This window comes from Quercus lobata, chromosome 5 (assembly GCF_001633185.2).
Source record: "Quercus lobata isolate SW786 chromosome 5, ValleyOak3.0 Primary Assembly, whole genome shotgun sequence".
Classification (NCBI taxonomy): Eukaryota; Viridiplantae; Streptophyta; class Magnoliopsida; order Fagales; family Fagaceae; genus Quercus; species Quercus lobata.
The window spans coordinates 51,457,427-51,474,771 of NC_044908.1; the positions used below are offsets into that span (position 1 = coordinate 51,457,427).

Here is a 17,345-nt window from a genome sequence, read left to right on the forward strand (position 1 = left end):
TCTTGTCATTATTACTAGATATTATTTTTATTATCACAATCATTCACACGTTATTTCAGCCACAAAATAAAATAAAATAAAATAAAAAATCTTCCACACGCTATTATTCTAACCCACTAGAAATTGTATGTAGCATAATCTTTATAGAGCAAGACTTACTTACAGTATTTAAGTGTTGTACCGAAGTTTTGTCCATCTTTATATATATATTTATATATATATATATATATATATACACACACTATCTATAAATCTTATGACTGCCCTAGTTTGGTACCTGATTCTAAAGAGTAAAGACACTGTAACTCTCTTTTTTTTCACTCCAAGTCATTTTTATTTCTTTCTAAAAAAAAGTCATTTTTATTTTTATTTTTTTTAAATCCTATCATTAAAAGGAAAAAAATGTTGGGTTTAGAGTTTAGTTTGCTTTTCATTTTGAGTAATTCTTGTTTAGGGTTGCTTTTGAATTAGTGGACAGTTAGTCCAAAGTCCAAACTCAAAGTTGCAATCATTAGATTTATATGGAGTATTCTCCCATTATAAAAAAAAAGGATTTTATATGGAGCATAAGTTAACAATTTTGGCAGCGGTAGTATGTTTATGCCTTAAGATCGTACTTGAGTTAGAATAGGAAATAATTAGTGAACTTTGAATATATATAGTCTTTTTCTTTTTTCTTTTTTCTTTTTTTTGCTGAATAACTTTGAATATATATATATATATAGTGCAATTGGGTTAGGTCTCAATCTTCTATATATTCGTTGGTTGGAAATCAAAGATAGGATCAACACGTAAAAAGGTTTGCTAAATACGTCTATGACGGAAATTTAGTTTATGTTTATTATTGTAGAAGCAAAATAGATATTTGTATGTTCCATTGCTAAAAGGCAATGCATCAAAGTTTTGTAATTAATTGAAATCATCCCTCCCCGACAACCGAATTATTAAAAAAAAAAAAAAAATATATATATATATATATTATAATTATATGGTGGAAGTTGTTAGATTTACTACTCTTGTATTATCTATGCTTATGCTTGTTTGATTAAACTTCCTTTCATTAGGGGGAAAAAAATCCTTAGAACCCAAAAATATTGTTCCGTTTTAGATTATCCAACTAATAGTCTAATACAATGACTTTTTCTACTTTTATGTTTGGGAATTTATTTCATTACGTCTTGAGGTTAAAAGATATTGATGAATAACATTTTTGTTAAAAAAAAAAAGTGAGATTTGAACCAAATTCCTTTATTTTACAACAAAAAGGAAAAAGCTTTACCGTATAAATTTATTGTTACCACGTGATTTTTTTATTAGCTTTAATATTTGTCTTTAAAACATTTCACAAGGCCAACTTACAATTACTAGTGTAGCTTATGTACATGATTATGGAAGTGTTTTTATTTTGGAAACTCATTTTGAAAACGCTTAGGATAATTGGCAAATAAGGCTTTGTTTAGAGAGCCAAACAGCCCATCAAACCCTAAAAACCATATGGCTCAAATAGCAAACCTTCTCCACTTTGGATTTTCCCAAACTTATAGTCATCTCAACTTAGGTTGAGAAAGGAAATGTGCAACATGTTTGCTAGCTAGCTAGATTCCTAAGTCCTAACTCCTAAGAGCATTCACAATATAGTTTTTACTAGAAAGTCATCTTTCTATTTTAACTACCTATCATTTTGGATTCACTCCTCAACAAGCTCTCTATTTTTTTTTTTTCTCTATTCTATCTAAATATTATTTTACATCGTACATCTAAGCACCTAAGATTCTTCACTTCAGTTCTGTTTTCAAAAAAAAAAATAAAAATAAAAAGATTCTTCACTTCTCACTCTCCCTCTTTCACATCACCACTACCATCATGGCTGATCCACCACAATCAATCCCAAAACTCAGGCCCTCAAAATCATAGCTAGAGTCAACTTCTTTTGTTACACCCTAAAGGACACCCTCTGTATCACGTCTCCACTCTCTTAACATTAAAGTTGAAGACCCGCACCTCCTCTTACCACTCCATCGCTACCAAAGCTGGCTGCCTCCTGTTCCACTAAAACCTGCAACCTCATCGCTTGTGACACTAGCTGCCATGAGAGAGATCTGTCCATTCAGTGGTGGCTTCAAGAATTTTTTTAGGGAGTTAATAAGAAACATAAATTATACAAAATTTAAAACAAAAGAGAACTGGTGTCCAGTCCCACCCATCACAATGAGTTGCCTGAGCTGGAACTATCGTGGACTTGGAAACCCACAGATAGAAGAAGAGCTTGCCGCTTTGGTGAGCAATAAAGATCCCAAGATGGTTTTCTTGATGGAAACCAAAGTTGAAAAAAATACTATGGAAAGAATTGGTAGAAAAATGCAGTTTGCTAACATTTTTGTTGTTCCACATGTTAATACAGGTGGTGGTTTGGCCTTACTTTGGAAAGCTGATTGTTCTGTGGATGTTCAGTCTTATTCCGATAACCACATTGATGCTATTGTGGACCATGGAGTTGATGACGCCTGGCGGTTTACGGGTTTCTATGGTGACCCTGACACCGCCAACCGGGAAAACTCTTGGTCTTTGCTACATGTTTTAAGTCGTCGTTTCTCTCTTCCTTGAATTTGTATGGGTGATTTCAATGAAATCTTGTTGGGTGAGGAGAAACTTGGTTGGCTTGATCAACCTGAAAGACAGATGTAGTTATTTAGAGATGCTTTGGATGATTGTAGATTGAAGGATTTGGGATTTAATGGTTACCCTTTTACATGGTGCAATAGGAGACCTGGTGCTCACAATGTGTGGATCCGACTTGATAGGGGTGTTGCCACAGTGGAATGGATGTTGAGATTTCCTATGTCCCAAATCCATCATCTTAATGCTTTTCATTCAGACCATAAGCCAATACTACTATGCTCGAACTCTAAACTGAAGCGTTTCAATAGGAGGGGCAGGCCTTTTAGATTTGAGGCCATGTGGGTTAAGGATGATTCATGTGAAAAGGTTATCAAAGATTCTTGGGGTTCAGCTAGTCTTGCAGCTTCGGTGTGGGGTTTCAGCAGAATACTCGGTTCAGTCCAAGACAATTTGAAAGCTTGGAATAGACAATCCTTTGGTCATGTCCGTAACTCCCTAGCCAAAAAGCTAAAGGAGTTGAAGTCGTGGAGGAGTCGGGTGGGTATGTTTCAAATCCTACCCGTGTTCACATGCTATGCTCTGAAATTGAGCAACTAAAAACTAAGGAAGAATGTATGTGGAAGCAGCGTTCTCGTACGGCTTGGTTGAAGGCAGGTGACAAAAATACCAAATATTTCCACTGTAGAGCAACCCAAAGAAATAAACGTAATCTTATTTTGGGTTTGGAAGATGAGGCCGGTGTTTGGGTTGAAGAGGAAGAGGTTTTGGGTAAAGTGGTTGAATACTACTTTCAAGACATGTTTACATCATCAAACCCAAGTCAGTTTGCTGAAATCTTGGTGAGTTTGCAACCAGTGATCACAGCTAAAATGAGTGCTTCCTTAAGCCGAGACTATCAAGCTGAAGAAGAGCTCATTGCTCTTAAACAAATGGCCCCACTCACTATGCCCGGTCCAGATGGTATGTCTCCCATTTTTTATAAAACTTATTGGCATATTGTTGGTGATTATGTTATCTCTATTGTTCTTAATGCTTTAAATTCTGGTAAGGTTCATGAATCTCTCAATTCTACATTCATTGCCCTTATTCCAAAGGTTAAAAACCCGAAACGAGTTGCTAAATTTAGACCAATTAGTTTGTGTAATGTTATTTACAAATTAATTGCCAAAGTGGTGGTTAACCGGTTGAAAAAAAAATCTTATCCCATGTGATTGATGACTCTTGATGACGTTGAGAATTGTCACCAATGAGTCGCACTGTACTCGCGAGTCAACGAACCTGCACAACAAGAACGAACGGGAGAAAAACCCTTAGAGAGCACCGGTGTGGTGCCGGCCAAAAGTTCTCCGAAGGTCAAGTTAGAATTCGTCCCTTGAGTTATTTTTTAAAGGCGTTAGAGAGGGTCAATTAATCTTACCTCGATTTGCGTGAAAGTTACTCCTTTTATAGCAGTGGAGAGGTGGCTTTTCTTCTTGACCTCCAGATCTTTCCAATGTGGGACTCTGATACCATTTCCCTTATTGGATCTTAAGGCTTTTCCAGGCAATAGAGATTTCGGGCTATGGGCCCTTACTATGTCTGTCCATGATGGGCCTTTAGGGAGCGTGGGTCCCGCTTTACACAGACCAAACAGTACCTATCCGTCAGGCCCATTAAGATAGGCCCACCAGACTAAATCTTACCATCTTCAGTTGCCCCCTTCACCCCAATGGTCCGTCTGTTCCAAGGATCAATGGGGTGACGATCCTAATGTAGGGGCATGACGGGTACTTTAATGACGGAATGGATCCGTGAAACAGAAGATTTAAAGTAATAGGCGGACACAACCGTCAGAATGTATGACGGTTTCAGATCTTTAACCGTCAGATAGGATGACGGGTATCTTGCAGTTTCAGACGGTTTCATATAGTCGACGGTTACCATCTACTGATGCGAGCAGACAGGTTAGCATTTATTAGCATGCCACGTGTCAATCTCTGACTGGCCGTTGTATAGGATCGAAGCGTCGCTTCGTCTTCCGTGTATCTCCTATATATATGAGGCGTCTCAATCTCTCATTTTCGCATTTCCAAACAGAAAACGTCTGTCAGAGAGAACCGTCAACCTTGCCAGAGAAGTCCGTCGAGCACTGGTAACCACCAATTACCACAACCGTCAGCATTACTCCGTCAGGTGTGGTAAGTATTTACTTTAATTTCATATTCAAGTTACATTTTCGACCAAGCAATATTGTTAGGCTTAATATACCCGTCAATGTTTTTAAACTCGTCAAGTCTTAGGTTTCATCATTAATTGTAGGAAATGTCTAGTGCGTCAAGTAACCAATCGGTGGTTCGTGACGGGACGGAATACGAGAATGTATACCCGTCCGGTCATAAAGACCAAGATAGTCCAGGCGAAGATAGGAGTCCGTCTGCATCCTCTTCGTCCTCAACAAGTGAGGATGTGGAGAAAATTGAGATGGAGGGTCCTGACGGGAATCAAGCACTGGAGTCCGTCGTAGGTGCTGATGGACTAAGGCAGTTCATCATGTTACCAGAGTGGACAGTGCATAGGTTCACATCCGTCATCCGGGAGAGACATTTCAGTACCTTTAGAACAAATTTTCAGATTCCAGACTACATCCCGATCCGTCTTCCCTACGTGTCGGAGAGATGTTATTATGACGGAGTAGAAGGTGTTGGAGTGTACGAGCAGGTGTTGAAGGCTGGACTTCGGTTCCCGCTCTCTACACTCCATAGGGAACTCTTGCATTACCTGGGACTGTCCGTCACCCAGATTTCTCCAAACGCCTGGAGGGTCTTCATAGCAATGGAGATTCTTTATGGCGCAATGTCGAATGGAGAAAGGAGACTGACGGTCCGTGAATTTCTTCACTGTTACCGTCCAGATGAGATTGATAGATCAAGGGGGTTGTACCGTTTTGCTAGTCGAAGTCCCTTGTTGAAGGTCATCTTTGAGACCCCAGACTCAAATAGAGACTGGAAGAGTCGCTATTTCTTCCTGGAGGGTGACAGGTGGATGAACCGTCCAGGAGAGACGGAGTACATGCCCGTCGATACAACTTGGGGGATAATAAACCAAGCGCGTATGCACCCGTCTTGCTTGTTCCTTTTTTATACACCCGTCCTCTATTATGTGCGTATTTTGACCGTCTCTCTTTGCAGGTAGAGGGCGCCCGCAGGTTAGCCTCGAGGAATTTAGTTTCCTTGAAAAGGTTTGTAGAAAAGCTAAGCCGGACGAAAGGACCTGGGCCAAGTTAGTGAATCCAAAGACAATACACTGGTATTGTGACGGTCCAGAACCTACCCGTGAGGCCATTGCTTACGACGAAAGAATACACAAACGTGAGTCCGTCTACTTTTACCCTTGAAATTGAAATTTTACTTTTGAGAGAACATCATCATCCGTCCTGTATTGCAGAAATGGACGACGCCAAGAGAAGAGCCATGATAAAATCTCTAGCCGTCGAGCAAAAGAAGACGGGTGAGATCGTTGTTCCCAGTGTGCCGGGGTCATCGGGCAAGAGGAAGCAGCCACCAAAGTCCGACCGTCCACACAAGCAGCCAAAGGTGTCAATGGAGCCCATCGTGGGCTTGATGGCTGAGGGCCCTAAGGCCGTCAACCAAGTTAAACAGGGGGCCGGTAAGGGCCTAATGCATGCTCCACCCGTCAGCGAGGAGAAGCCCCCTCCCCTTCTTCGTGATGATTCGAAGTTCGCTTTGGAAAAGCTTACGTCCATACTTTCTGCAGAGGACTATGAGGATCTGGGGAATCACTCGACGGAGGCGATGGGAGAGACGGGGTTATTTGCCGTCGGACAGGTAACTTTTCATTATCCTTCAGTGTATGTCCGTTCACTTTCTAGTTTCATTTTTAACACTTCTAATTTTCTTTATTTCAGTCCTTGGTTATGATGAAGGGCTTGATGGACCGTTGCCTCAACCGTGAAGCGGCTCTGGAACGGGTACGGTCAAAACTTGGGAAGACGGAAGAAGAGCTTAGCCAGCTGCACAAGTGGAAGTCCACCATGGAGCAGAAATTTGAACTGTCTGAGAATACAAGAAAGGAGCTTGAACAGAAGACGGAAGAAGCTGGGAAGGTCTTGAAGAGCAGAGCGGACGAGGTGAAAGATCTGAAGAAAAAGCTCCGTCATGCAAAGGACGACGCCGTCAGCGAATATCGCAACTCCGAGTCCTTGTTGAAGGAGCTGGGAGGATCGTTCCTTCAAGGCTTTGACGATGCGCTCCGTCAGATAAAAAAGACCTACCCAGATCTGGACGTGTCCATGATAACACTTACTGACCAAGATCAGACTTCTGCCCTGCCCGTCGCCTCCGAAAATACGGAGGACCTCTTTGGGGAAGAAGCAGCTCAGGGTGACGGAGAGTCCGCTCCGCCGAATGAGGTCGCTGTTGCCGACCCCAAGAAAGCAGAGTAACCCATGTAATTGTTTAGGAGGATCCGTCTCCCTTTTATATACAGTTAATTATTTGTAGACGGTTTGTTTAAAGTTTGATTTTGTATTGAACAATGTTTGATTTTAAGTGTTGATTTGCATAAGCTAATCTGTTGATCCGTCCACTTTAAAAGCTGTTGCTGACTTATATAGTCATGTTGTCCGTCCACCTCGTGGGCGTTTTGGAGCCGTCCGCTTTATTTATGTATGTAATTTTCCCACCGTTTTGGCTGAACCGTCCAATTTATGGACATGTAGAATTATTCACCGTTTTTTAGATGATCCGTCCACTTAGTGGCATAAATACCTCGAACTTATGGAAGTATTGAATTACGTAGGTCCGTCCACTTTGTGGAGGCCATACCGTCCAACTTGTGGACTTGTTTAAATACTCACCGTTTTGATGATCCGTCCATTTCGTGGACATGTAGAATTATTTACCGTTTTAGGTTACCCGTCCACATTGTGGCGTATAGACCGTCTACTTTTACGGACGCGTAGAATTATTCACCGTTTTTAGGTGATCCGTCCACTTAGTGACGTATTAACCGTCCACTTTTACGGACATGTAGAATTATTCACCTGTTTAGGTGATCCGTCCACTTAGTGGCGTATTAACCGTCCACTTTGACGGGCATGTAGAATTATTCACCTGTTTAGGTGATCCGTCCACTTAGTGGCGTATTAACCGTCCACTTTGACGGACATGTAGAATTATTCACCTGTTTAGGTGATCCGTCCACTTAGTGGCGTATTAACCGTCCACTTTTACGGACATGTAGAATTATTCACCTGTTTAGGTGATCCGTCCACTTAGTGGCGTATTAACCGTCCACTTTGACGGACATGTAGAATTATTCACCTGTTTAGGTGATCCGTCCACTTAGTGGCGTATTAACCGTCCACTTTGACGGACATGTAGAATTATACACCTGTTTAGGTGATCCGTCCACTTTGTGGACTTTTAACTAGCATCCGTTCAATTTGAGGACAATTGTAGTGACATCAAAGTAGACAGAAAATCATACTTGTTTCTAATTGCGTAAAGGAAAAGTGCCTGCCCCCTTGGGCTTAAAAAAGGCACGACTGGATTGTAGCAAAGAAACACATGTTAAAGAAAACTTATAAATAGTTAATAAAAAGCCAAATGGAAAATTGGTTGCCGTTCGCCGTGTTACTATCACTGGTAGTATTTCCTCAAATGCTCCGCATTCCATGGATGTAGTAGCTTCTCCCCCTCTGTAGTCTCCAGGTGGTATGTTCCTTTCCTTTTCCATGCCGTGACTCGGTAAGGTCCTTCCCAGTTGGGGCCGAGCTTTCCCTGTGTAGGGTCTCTAGCTGCGCCCATGACCCTTCTGAGTACCAGGTCTCCCACTTGGAAGTCTCTGTGTCGGACCCTGGAGTTGTAATGTCTGGCCATGCGTTCCTGGTATCTTGCGATCCTTTGCTCCGCGGCCGACCTTACCTCATCTATCAGGTCCAGCTGTAGCCTCATTGATTCGTCGTTCCTGCCTTCATCATGGTTATGAACCCTGTAACTTGTGAGGCCAACTTCTGCGGGGATGACCGCCTCATTCCCGTATGTCAGTCGGAATGGCGTCTCTCCTGTCGGAGTCCTAGCCGTCGTCCTGTACGCCCAAAGTATGCTCGGTAATTCTTCGGGCCATATCCCCTTTGCCCCCTCGAGCCGAGTCTTGATAATCTTTAGCAGGGATCGGTTCGTGACTTCAACCTGGCCATTGGCCTGAGGATGGGCGGGTGATGAGTAGTGGTTCTTTATTCCTAGCTGTGTGCAGAAATCCCTGAAGTGGCCGTTGTCGAACTGCCTCCCGTTGTCCGAGACAAGGACTCTAGGAATACCAAACCTGCATACGATGGACCGCCAGACAAAACTTCTAATGTTCTTTTCTGTGATGGTGGCCAAGGCTTCCGCTTCTACCCATTTTGTGAAGTAGTCAATACCCACTACCAAGAACTTGAGCTGCCTTACCGCCGTTGGGAAAGGCCCCATGATATCCAATCCCCATTGAGCGAACGGCCATGGAGCCGTCATGGGTGTGAGCTCCTCAGCCGGCTGTCCGATAAAATTGCTGAACCGCTGGCATTTGTCGCAGCTTTTAACGTAAGACTCGGCATCCTTCTGCATGGTCGGCCAGTAGTACCCAGCTCGTACCAGTTTGTGCACTAACGACCGCGACCCAGAATGGTTCCCGCATATCCCTTCGTGTACTTCCCTCATTACGTAGTCTGCCTCTTCAACCCCGAGGCATCTTAGGTAAGGACGGGAGAAACCCCTCTTGTAAAGAATGTCTTTTATCAAGACGAATCTCGCCGCTTGGACTTTTAATTTCCTCGCTGCCTCCTTCTCTTGGGGCAGTAACCCGTCCTTCAAGTATGAAGTTATCTGTGTAGTCCAGTTTCTTTCGGAGCGTATCTCCTGCATATTGTCGGGGTCTATTAGTGGGAAGACTTGAACAAAGGAAAGTACATTACCCGGTGTCGTCACATGTTCTGCTGAAGCGGCTTTGGCTAGGCGATCGGCGAGCTCATTCTCTCCTCTGGGGATTTGGACGACCGTCGCTTTTAGCCCGTTGATTCTCGCCTTCACTTGATCAAGATATCTCTTTAGCCTTTCCCCCTTACATTCATACTCTCCGTTTATTTGATTGGTTACGACCTGCGAGTCGCAATGAACGGCTACACTTTCCGCTCCGGCGGCTTTTGCCAGGTCGAGTCCTGCCGCCACTGCTTCGTACTCTGCTTCATTGTTGGTAATGGGAAAGTCGAGACGGACCATACATTCGATCTTGTCTCCTTCTGGTGACAGCAACACTATGCCGGCCCCTCCAATTCGCCGATTGGAGGACCCGTCGGTGTAGATGCTCCATTTGGGGGGTTCTTCTGCCCCCTTGTCCTCGTCTCGCGTAAACTCTGCTATGAAGTCGGCTACAGCTTGTCCTTTGATGGCTACACGCGGACGGTACTTGATGTCAAACTCACTCAATTCTATTGCCCACAACGTCAGTCGACCCGCGGCTTCGGGATTACTCAGTGCCCTTCGCAAGGGCTTGTCGGTCATTACATTCATGGTATGGGCTTGAAAGTAAGGTTTCAGCTTGCGAGCCGCCGTTATCAATGCGAAAGCGAGTTTCTCCATAGGTTGGTATCTTTCTTCGGCGCCGCGGAGCGCCCGGCTGGCGTAGTATACAGGCTTCTGTGCATTATCCTCTTCTCTAATTAAAGCAGCGCTGACGGCGACAGATGAGACTGCCAAGTAGAGGAAAAGTTCTTCGCCAGGTTGCGATGGACTCAATAGGGGTGGTGAAGATAGGTATGCCTTTAACTCCTCGAACGCTCTCTGACACTCGTCCGTCCACTCGAAGGATTTCTTTAATGTGCGAAAAAAGGGCAGGCACTTGTCCGTGGCTCTCGACACGAATCTATTTAACGCCGCTATCTTGCCGTTAAGGCTTTGTATCTCCTTCACATTTCGCGGGGGTGCCATTTCTAATATGGCTCGGATTTTGTCCGGGTTAGCCTCAATCCCTCTCTGGGATACCATGAAGCCTAGGAATTTGCCTGCCGTTACGCCGAATGCGCATTTTCCCGGATTGAGTTTCATGTTGTAGGATCGTAGCGTACCGAACGTTTCCTTAAGATCTTCGAGGTGGTCTTCCTCCTTCCGGCTCTTCACAAGCATGTCGTCGACATAGACTTGAACATTCCTCCCGATCTGCTGCGCGAACATCTTGTTCATTAGCCTTTGGTATGTTGCCCCCGCATTCTTCAGGCCGAATGGCATTACTTTGTAGCAGAATAGTCCTTGGCTGGTTACGAACGAAGTCTTTTCCTGATCGGCCTCGTGCATGCGGATCTGATTGTAACCCGAGAAAGCGTCCATGAAGCTTAGTAACTGGTGTTGAGCCGTCGAGTCTACTAGGACGTCGACTCTTGGAAGGGGATAGCTATCTTTAGGGCACGCTTTGTTAAGATCGGTGAAATCCACGCACATGCGCCACTTGCCGCTCGCTTTCTTTACCATTACCACATTCGCCAGCCAATCGGGATAGTAGACTTCCCTGATGAGGCTTGCCTCTTGGAGTTTGCGGACCTCCTCCGCTATTGCTTGGTCCCGTTCCGTTGCGAACACTCTCTTCTTTTGTCGGACGGGTGGAAACGAGGGTAATACATTCAATTTGTGTACCATGACGGAGGGATCGATTCCCGGCATATCGTCATGGCTCCAGGCGAACACATCCTTATTGCTCCTCAGGAAAGCTACTAGCTCTTGACGGATTCCGGGTTTGGCAAGCGTTCCGATCTTGGTTGTTCTGTCCGGATTGGAACTGTCAAGAGTTATCTCCTCCAGCTTCTCTGTCGGTTCCGCCACCGTTCGGTGCTCTTCTATGTTCAAGGCCTGGATTTGGTCTTGCATCTCCATCATAGCGACGTAGCATTCTCGTGCGGCAACTTGGCTTCCGCGTAGCTCTCCTACCCCATATTCCGTTGGGAACCTGACCATTAGGGCGTAAGTTGATGTTGACGCCTTCCACGTGTTGAGCGTAGGTCGTCCAAGAATGGCATTGTAGGCGGACGAGCAATCGACCACCAAGAATGTCACGTTCCTGGTGATTTGTTGGGGGTAATCTCCTACTGTCACCCGTAACGTTACTGAGCCCAGAGGGAATACCTTACTCCCTCCAAAACCAACGAGCGGGGCGTCTGTCGGTATTAGCAGGTCCCTATCAATCCTCATCTGCTGGAATGCCGGATAGTACAATATGTCGGCCGAACTGCCGTTGTCGATCAACACTCGGTGGACGTTGTAGTCTCCTGTCCGCACGCTGACGACGAGGGCATCGTCGTGTGGATGGTGTAGGCGCCGTGCATCCTCTTCCGTGAACCCAACAATAGGTTCTTCTCCGTTTGCTATCCTTGGCAGTCTGCTCGTCAACTGGACATTCTGTACCGTCCGAAGGTATGTTTTGCGAGCCTTCTTTGACGATCCGGCCGCAGCAGTCCCTCCGACTATCATTCTTATGTCTCCAATTGGGGGTCTTGGTCGCTCGTTTTCTCGACGGAGGTGTTGTTCCTGTGGGGGTTGATCCGTTCTCCCCTTGTTGACGAACTTCTGCAGCTTCCCTTGTCGGATAAGTGCTTCGATTTGCTGCTTCAAGTCGTAGCAATCGGCCGTGTCGTGGCCGTGGTCACGATGAAAGCGGCAATATTTGTCTCTAGGCCTTTTGCTGGGGTCACTCTTCAGCTTTCCTGGGAACGTCAGGGACCCTTCGTCCTTAATCTGCATTAGGACTTGGTCAATCGGCGCGTTTAGAGGGGTGAAACTCGCGAACCTTCCGCCCATGGGTTTTGGACGTCTGTCCTCCCTTCGGTCTCCCATCCTTCCTTTCTTCCGCCCTTGGTCTTGTCGAGAATCCTCCTGTCGGTCTCTTTTCTTGGGCCTATCTTCTCGCGATAATAGTGCGTCTTCAGCGTTCATATATTTGGTGGCCCTGTAAAGGACCTCCGACATGGTCTTGGGGTCGTTTTTGTATAGGGAGAACAAAAACTTACCCCCCTTTAGTCCGTTTGTGAATGCTGCTACCAATATCTTGTCGTCGGCTTCGTCGATCGAGAGTGCTTCTTTGTTGAAGCGTGATATGTAGGCCCTTAACGTCTCCTCTTCCCGTTGCTTGATATTCATCAAACAAGCCGTGGATTTCTTGTACCGATGTCCTCCGATGAAATGCGTAGTAAATTGAGCGCTTAGCTCCTTGAAGGTGCTGATGGAGTTGGGCGCTATCCGGCTGAACCAAATCCTTGCTGCGCCCTTCAGGGTTGTAGGAAAGGCCCTGCACATAATCGCGTCTGCCACTCCCTGAAGGTGCATCAGGGTCTTGAAGGTCTCTAGGTGATCTAGAGGGTCCTTGACTCCGTCGTAACTATCCATACTTGGCATACGGAACTTATTTGGCAGGGGGAAGGAGTTAACAGCTGCTGTGAATGGTGAGTCAGTCCGGTTGACAAGGTCGTCAAGATCACTTGACACTCGCCCCTTGAGAGCGCTCATCATCACATCCATCTGCTCCTTCATCGCCTGCATCTCCGCGATGATGGATTGTGGGGCAGTGTCCGTCGGGGAAGGGATGCTTATGTCCCGTCTTACTGGTTTGCTCGGGGCGTTACTCCCCTGTGGTCCGTCCTGATTTCTCCTTTCGGCGCTGTTCCCCTCTTGATCCGCTCCTTGGTTACTGACCGCGGCATTCTTTTGGTTCAGCTGCTCTTGTAGGTCGTGGTTTTGCTTGGTGAGGCGCTCTACGGCTGCGGCGAGCGTCCTGACCTGTCTCTCAAGGGCCGTCGTAGGGGCTTCTTCCTGAACGTCATTCGTGGTTGCCATTGAGCGAGTGAGTACCATGTAACTCTTTTGTCTGGGAATCTACGAAGTACTATACGTCTCTCGTTCTTCCCCACAGACGGCGCCAACTGATGACGTTGAGAATTGTCACCAATGAGTCGCACTGTACTCGCGAGTCAACGAACCTGCACAACAAGAACGAACGGGAGAAAAACCCTTAGAGAGCACCGGTGTGGTGCCGGCCAAAAGTTCTCCGAAGGTCAAGTTAGAATTCGTCCCTTGAGTTATTTTTTAAAGGCGTTAGAGAGGGTCAATTAATCTTACCTTGATTTGCGTGAAAGTTACTCCTTTTATAGCAGTGGAGAGGTGGCTTTTCTTCTTGACCTCCAGATCTTTCCAATGTGGGACTCTGATACCATTTCCCTTATTGGATCTTAAGGCTTTTCCAGGCAATAGAGATTTCGGGCTATGGGCCCTTACTATGTCTGTCCATGATGGGCCTTTAGGGAGCGTGGGTCCCGCTTTACACAGACCAAACAGTACCTATCCGTCAGGCCCATTAAGATAGGCCCACCAGACTAAATCTTACCATCTTCAACTCTCAAAGTGCTTTTCTCTCGGGTAGACTTATCACTAATAATGTCCTTGTGGCATTTGAAACCTTGCATTACCTTAAAAGAAAAACCCAAGGCAAATTGGGATTTATGGCTCTAAAGTTGGATATGAGCAAGGCTTATGACCGGGTGGAATGGGTTTTTTTGGTGAAAGTCATGGAGCATTTAGGCTTCCCAAAAAAGTTGGTCTCCCTTATATCTTCCTGCATGAGTATAGTCTCCTATTCTGTCCTCCTTAATGGCCAACCTGTGGGTAACATTAAACCTACAAGGGGCCTTAGACAGGATGACCCTTTATTACCCTACTTGTTCCTCCTTTGTCCTATGGGTTTACAAGGACTTATCAAAAAGGCTGAAACTAATGGTGACATCAGAGGTGTATCTATTTGTAGAAATGGCCCACGGGTATCTCATTTATTTTTTACAGATGACAGTGTACTCTTTTGTCGGGCTAAAGTGGAGGAATGTCAAAGGGTCCTTGATTTACTCTCAATCTATGAAAAAGGCTCCGAGCAAAAAATAAATAGAGATAAGGAGAAAAAGGCTCCGAGCAACAAATATTTTCTTTAGTGCAAACACCCATCGAGACATGCAGAATCAGATTCAACAACTTTTAAGAGTGCCAGCTATTTGTCAGTATGAAAAATATCTGGGTTTTCCAGCATTGGTGGGGCATGCCAAAAAACAAAGCTTTGTCTACATCAAAGAAAGAGTTTGGAGAAAATTACAAGGTTGGAAGGAGAAGTTCCTTTCACAGGCTGGTAGAGAGGTGCTTATCAAAGCGGTCATCCAAGCGATACCTACCTACACTATGAGCTGTTTCAAGCTCCCTAAAGGTCTGATCAAGGAACTGGAAACTCTCATTCGAAAATTCTGGTGGGGGTACGGCGGAGATAGTAAAAAAGTACACTAGGTTAAATGGGAAAGATTGTGCGAAGATAAGGAGAAGGGAGGGATGGGATTTAAAGACATTGAAAATTTAATGATTCTTTGTTGGCCAAGCAGGTTTGGTGTATGATTAATAATCTAGATTCTTTATGCCATAGAGTGTTCAAAGCTAGATTTTTTCTGGATTGTTCAATCCTTGAAGCTAAGGATTCTACTTTGGGGTCCTATGCATGGAAGAGCATTATAGGTGCTAGGGATGTGATTCGGGAAGGGATGGTTTGGAGGATTGGGCAATCCGTAAGAATAAGGGAGGATAAGTGGCTGCCGATTCAATCCAACAGGTCAGTCATCTCATCTCTTCCCTTAGTTGCACCAGAAACTAAGGTGAGCTCCCTAATTAACCCAAAGTTGAGGGGGTGGAATTCGACCTTGGTGAATCAGATTTTCCTACCCCATGAAGCCACTATCATTTGCGACATGCCCCTGAGCATAAGACTACCTCCTAACAAAATTATATGGGGCCTCACTTCTTCGGGTATGTTCACAACAAAGAGTGCATACAAGCTTCTTATTTCTCGTAATTCTACTAACCTTGCAGGTACATCATCGTCTGAGAATCAGAGGCTGTTCTGGAGAAATTTATGGTAGCTTAAAGTGCCAAACAAGCTCAAGCACTTCTCCTAGCGTGCATGCAACGATACCCTGCCCACAATGACTAACTTGGTTCGGAGACATATTGCTACCACAGAGGTTTACAGCGCCTGTCAAGCTCAGCCCGAGGACACCCACCACGCCCTATGGTCTTGCACGAAACTTGAACTAGCCTGGAGCTCACTTTCTTGGTCCCCGCCCTTTGCTAATGCCCACGCGTTGAGCTTTCAAGAACTTCTTCACCGATACATGCAAATCAAGGAAGAGTACAGAGCCAAGATCTTCGTCATCATTGCCTAGATGCTGTGGAACCGACGCAATGCTCTGAGACTTAACCTTCAAGTCCAGCCCCTCATCCGTATAAGCTCTTTAGCCAGAAGTTACCTTCAAGAATTTCTGGACGTCCTAGATCAGACACCAGCTACTACGGGCCCTCATTTGCCTTAGCAATGGCAGCCACCTAATGAAAATAAGTTCAAAGTTAATTTTGATGCTAAGGTCTTCAAGTCTTGTAACCAAGTAGGGATATGTGTGATCGTCCGGGATTGGTGTGGTGAGGCTATTGGAGCATTATCCACGTCAGTTCCTGTAGCTCAATCAATTGTGGAGTAAGAAGCTGTTGCTTGTCGCCAAGCGGTATTGTTTGCAGTGGAGCTAGGCCTTCAAGATGTTGTCTTTGAGGGTGACTCCCTCCAGGTGATCCAAGCTCTTAATCAGGACAACGTAGATCACTTGACTTATGGCCACATTCTCGAGGATATCCGAACCCAAGTTGCTACTCTTTCTTCTTTTTAATTTATTTTTAATACTAGGCACTGCAACGTTGTAGCAGATGCACTAGCCAAAAAAACCAAGAACTGTAGGGAGACTCGGATATGGACTGATTTCATGCTTGAGGACATTGCTCCTCTTGTAGTTTTTGACATTCATTGAGTTGTTTTCTCGTGGAATAAAAGCCTAGGCTACTGATAGTCTGGTTTCTCAAAAAAAAAAAAAAAAACTAGAATATATCAATATAAAATATAAAAAAACAACAAAAAAAAGGCAAAAACCCAAATATAAGTTTTACAATTGTCTTCTTTAAGGTTTCATATTTTGAAATCATTGCATAATATCTTCATTATCGATCGTATGAGTTACATCTCTTTCAATGTACATTGCCTCCCATTTGATTGATTTATTTCAATTTTTTTAAGATCTTAATGGGCTTTTTCTAAAGTTTAAAATGAACAAATCTCTATTTTTGTTTTTAAGCTTTTTATTTTATTATATTTTTTTTCAAATTTTAGATCAAATTAGTTTGTTATTGGGTTTTTTGTGTTTAAAAATATCAAGATATTAATAAGATCCTATTCAAGCTTATTTAAACGGAGATTAAAAAATTTAGGGTCAAGATGTTTAAATTTTTATTTTAGGGGTCAAAAAAAAAATTATATATAGCATCCTGTTTGCCAATTTTGGGAGTTTGAATCCCGAGGGCTTCAAGCGGAGCTGCCTTTATGTCTGTCATAATAAATTAAAATTGGTGACAAATGATATGGTAAAGTTATAGCCTATATTACTACTCACCATGGTTGTCAAAATTGCGATCCGGATCGTAAAATCGCATGATTTTCACGATCCTACCTCACCAAAAAGTTTAAAATCGTAGCAAGATTGCAAAAATGGTAGGATCGTATGTAGAATCATGTAGGATCACATAGGATCATAGTATTGTATGGGATCCTACCGATCCTACCATTTGGCTATTTTTTTTTATTTT

The 17,345-nt window shown here is 44.2% G+C and overlaps 1 protein-coding gene across 1 annotated transcript; it reads left to right on the forward strand.

Moving 5' to 3' along the window:
• The first annotated feature begins 5,079 nt into the window (after positions 1 to 5,079).
• On the forward strand, positions 5,080 to 7,060 carry LOC115990647. The gene is made up of 4 exons (XM_031114458.1): positions 5,080 to 5,707; positions 5,787 to 5,966; positions 6,043 to 6,443; positions 6,524 to 7,060. Exons 1-4 carry the CDS (start codon positions 5,080 to 5,082, stop codon positions 7,058 to 7,060), a joined length of 1,746 nt encoding a protein of 581 aa, XP_030970318.1.
• Positions 7,061 to 17,345: the final 10,285 nt, after the last annotated feature.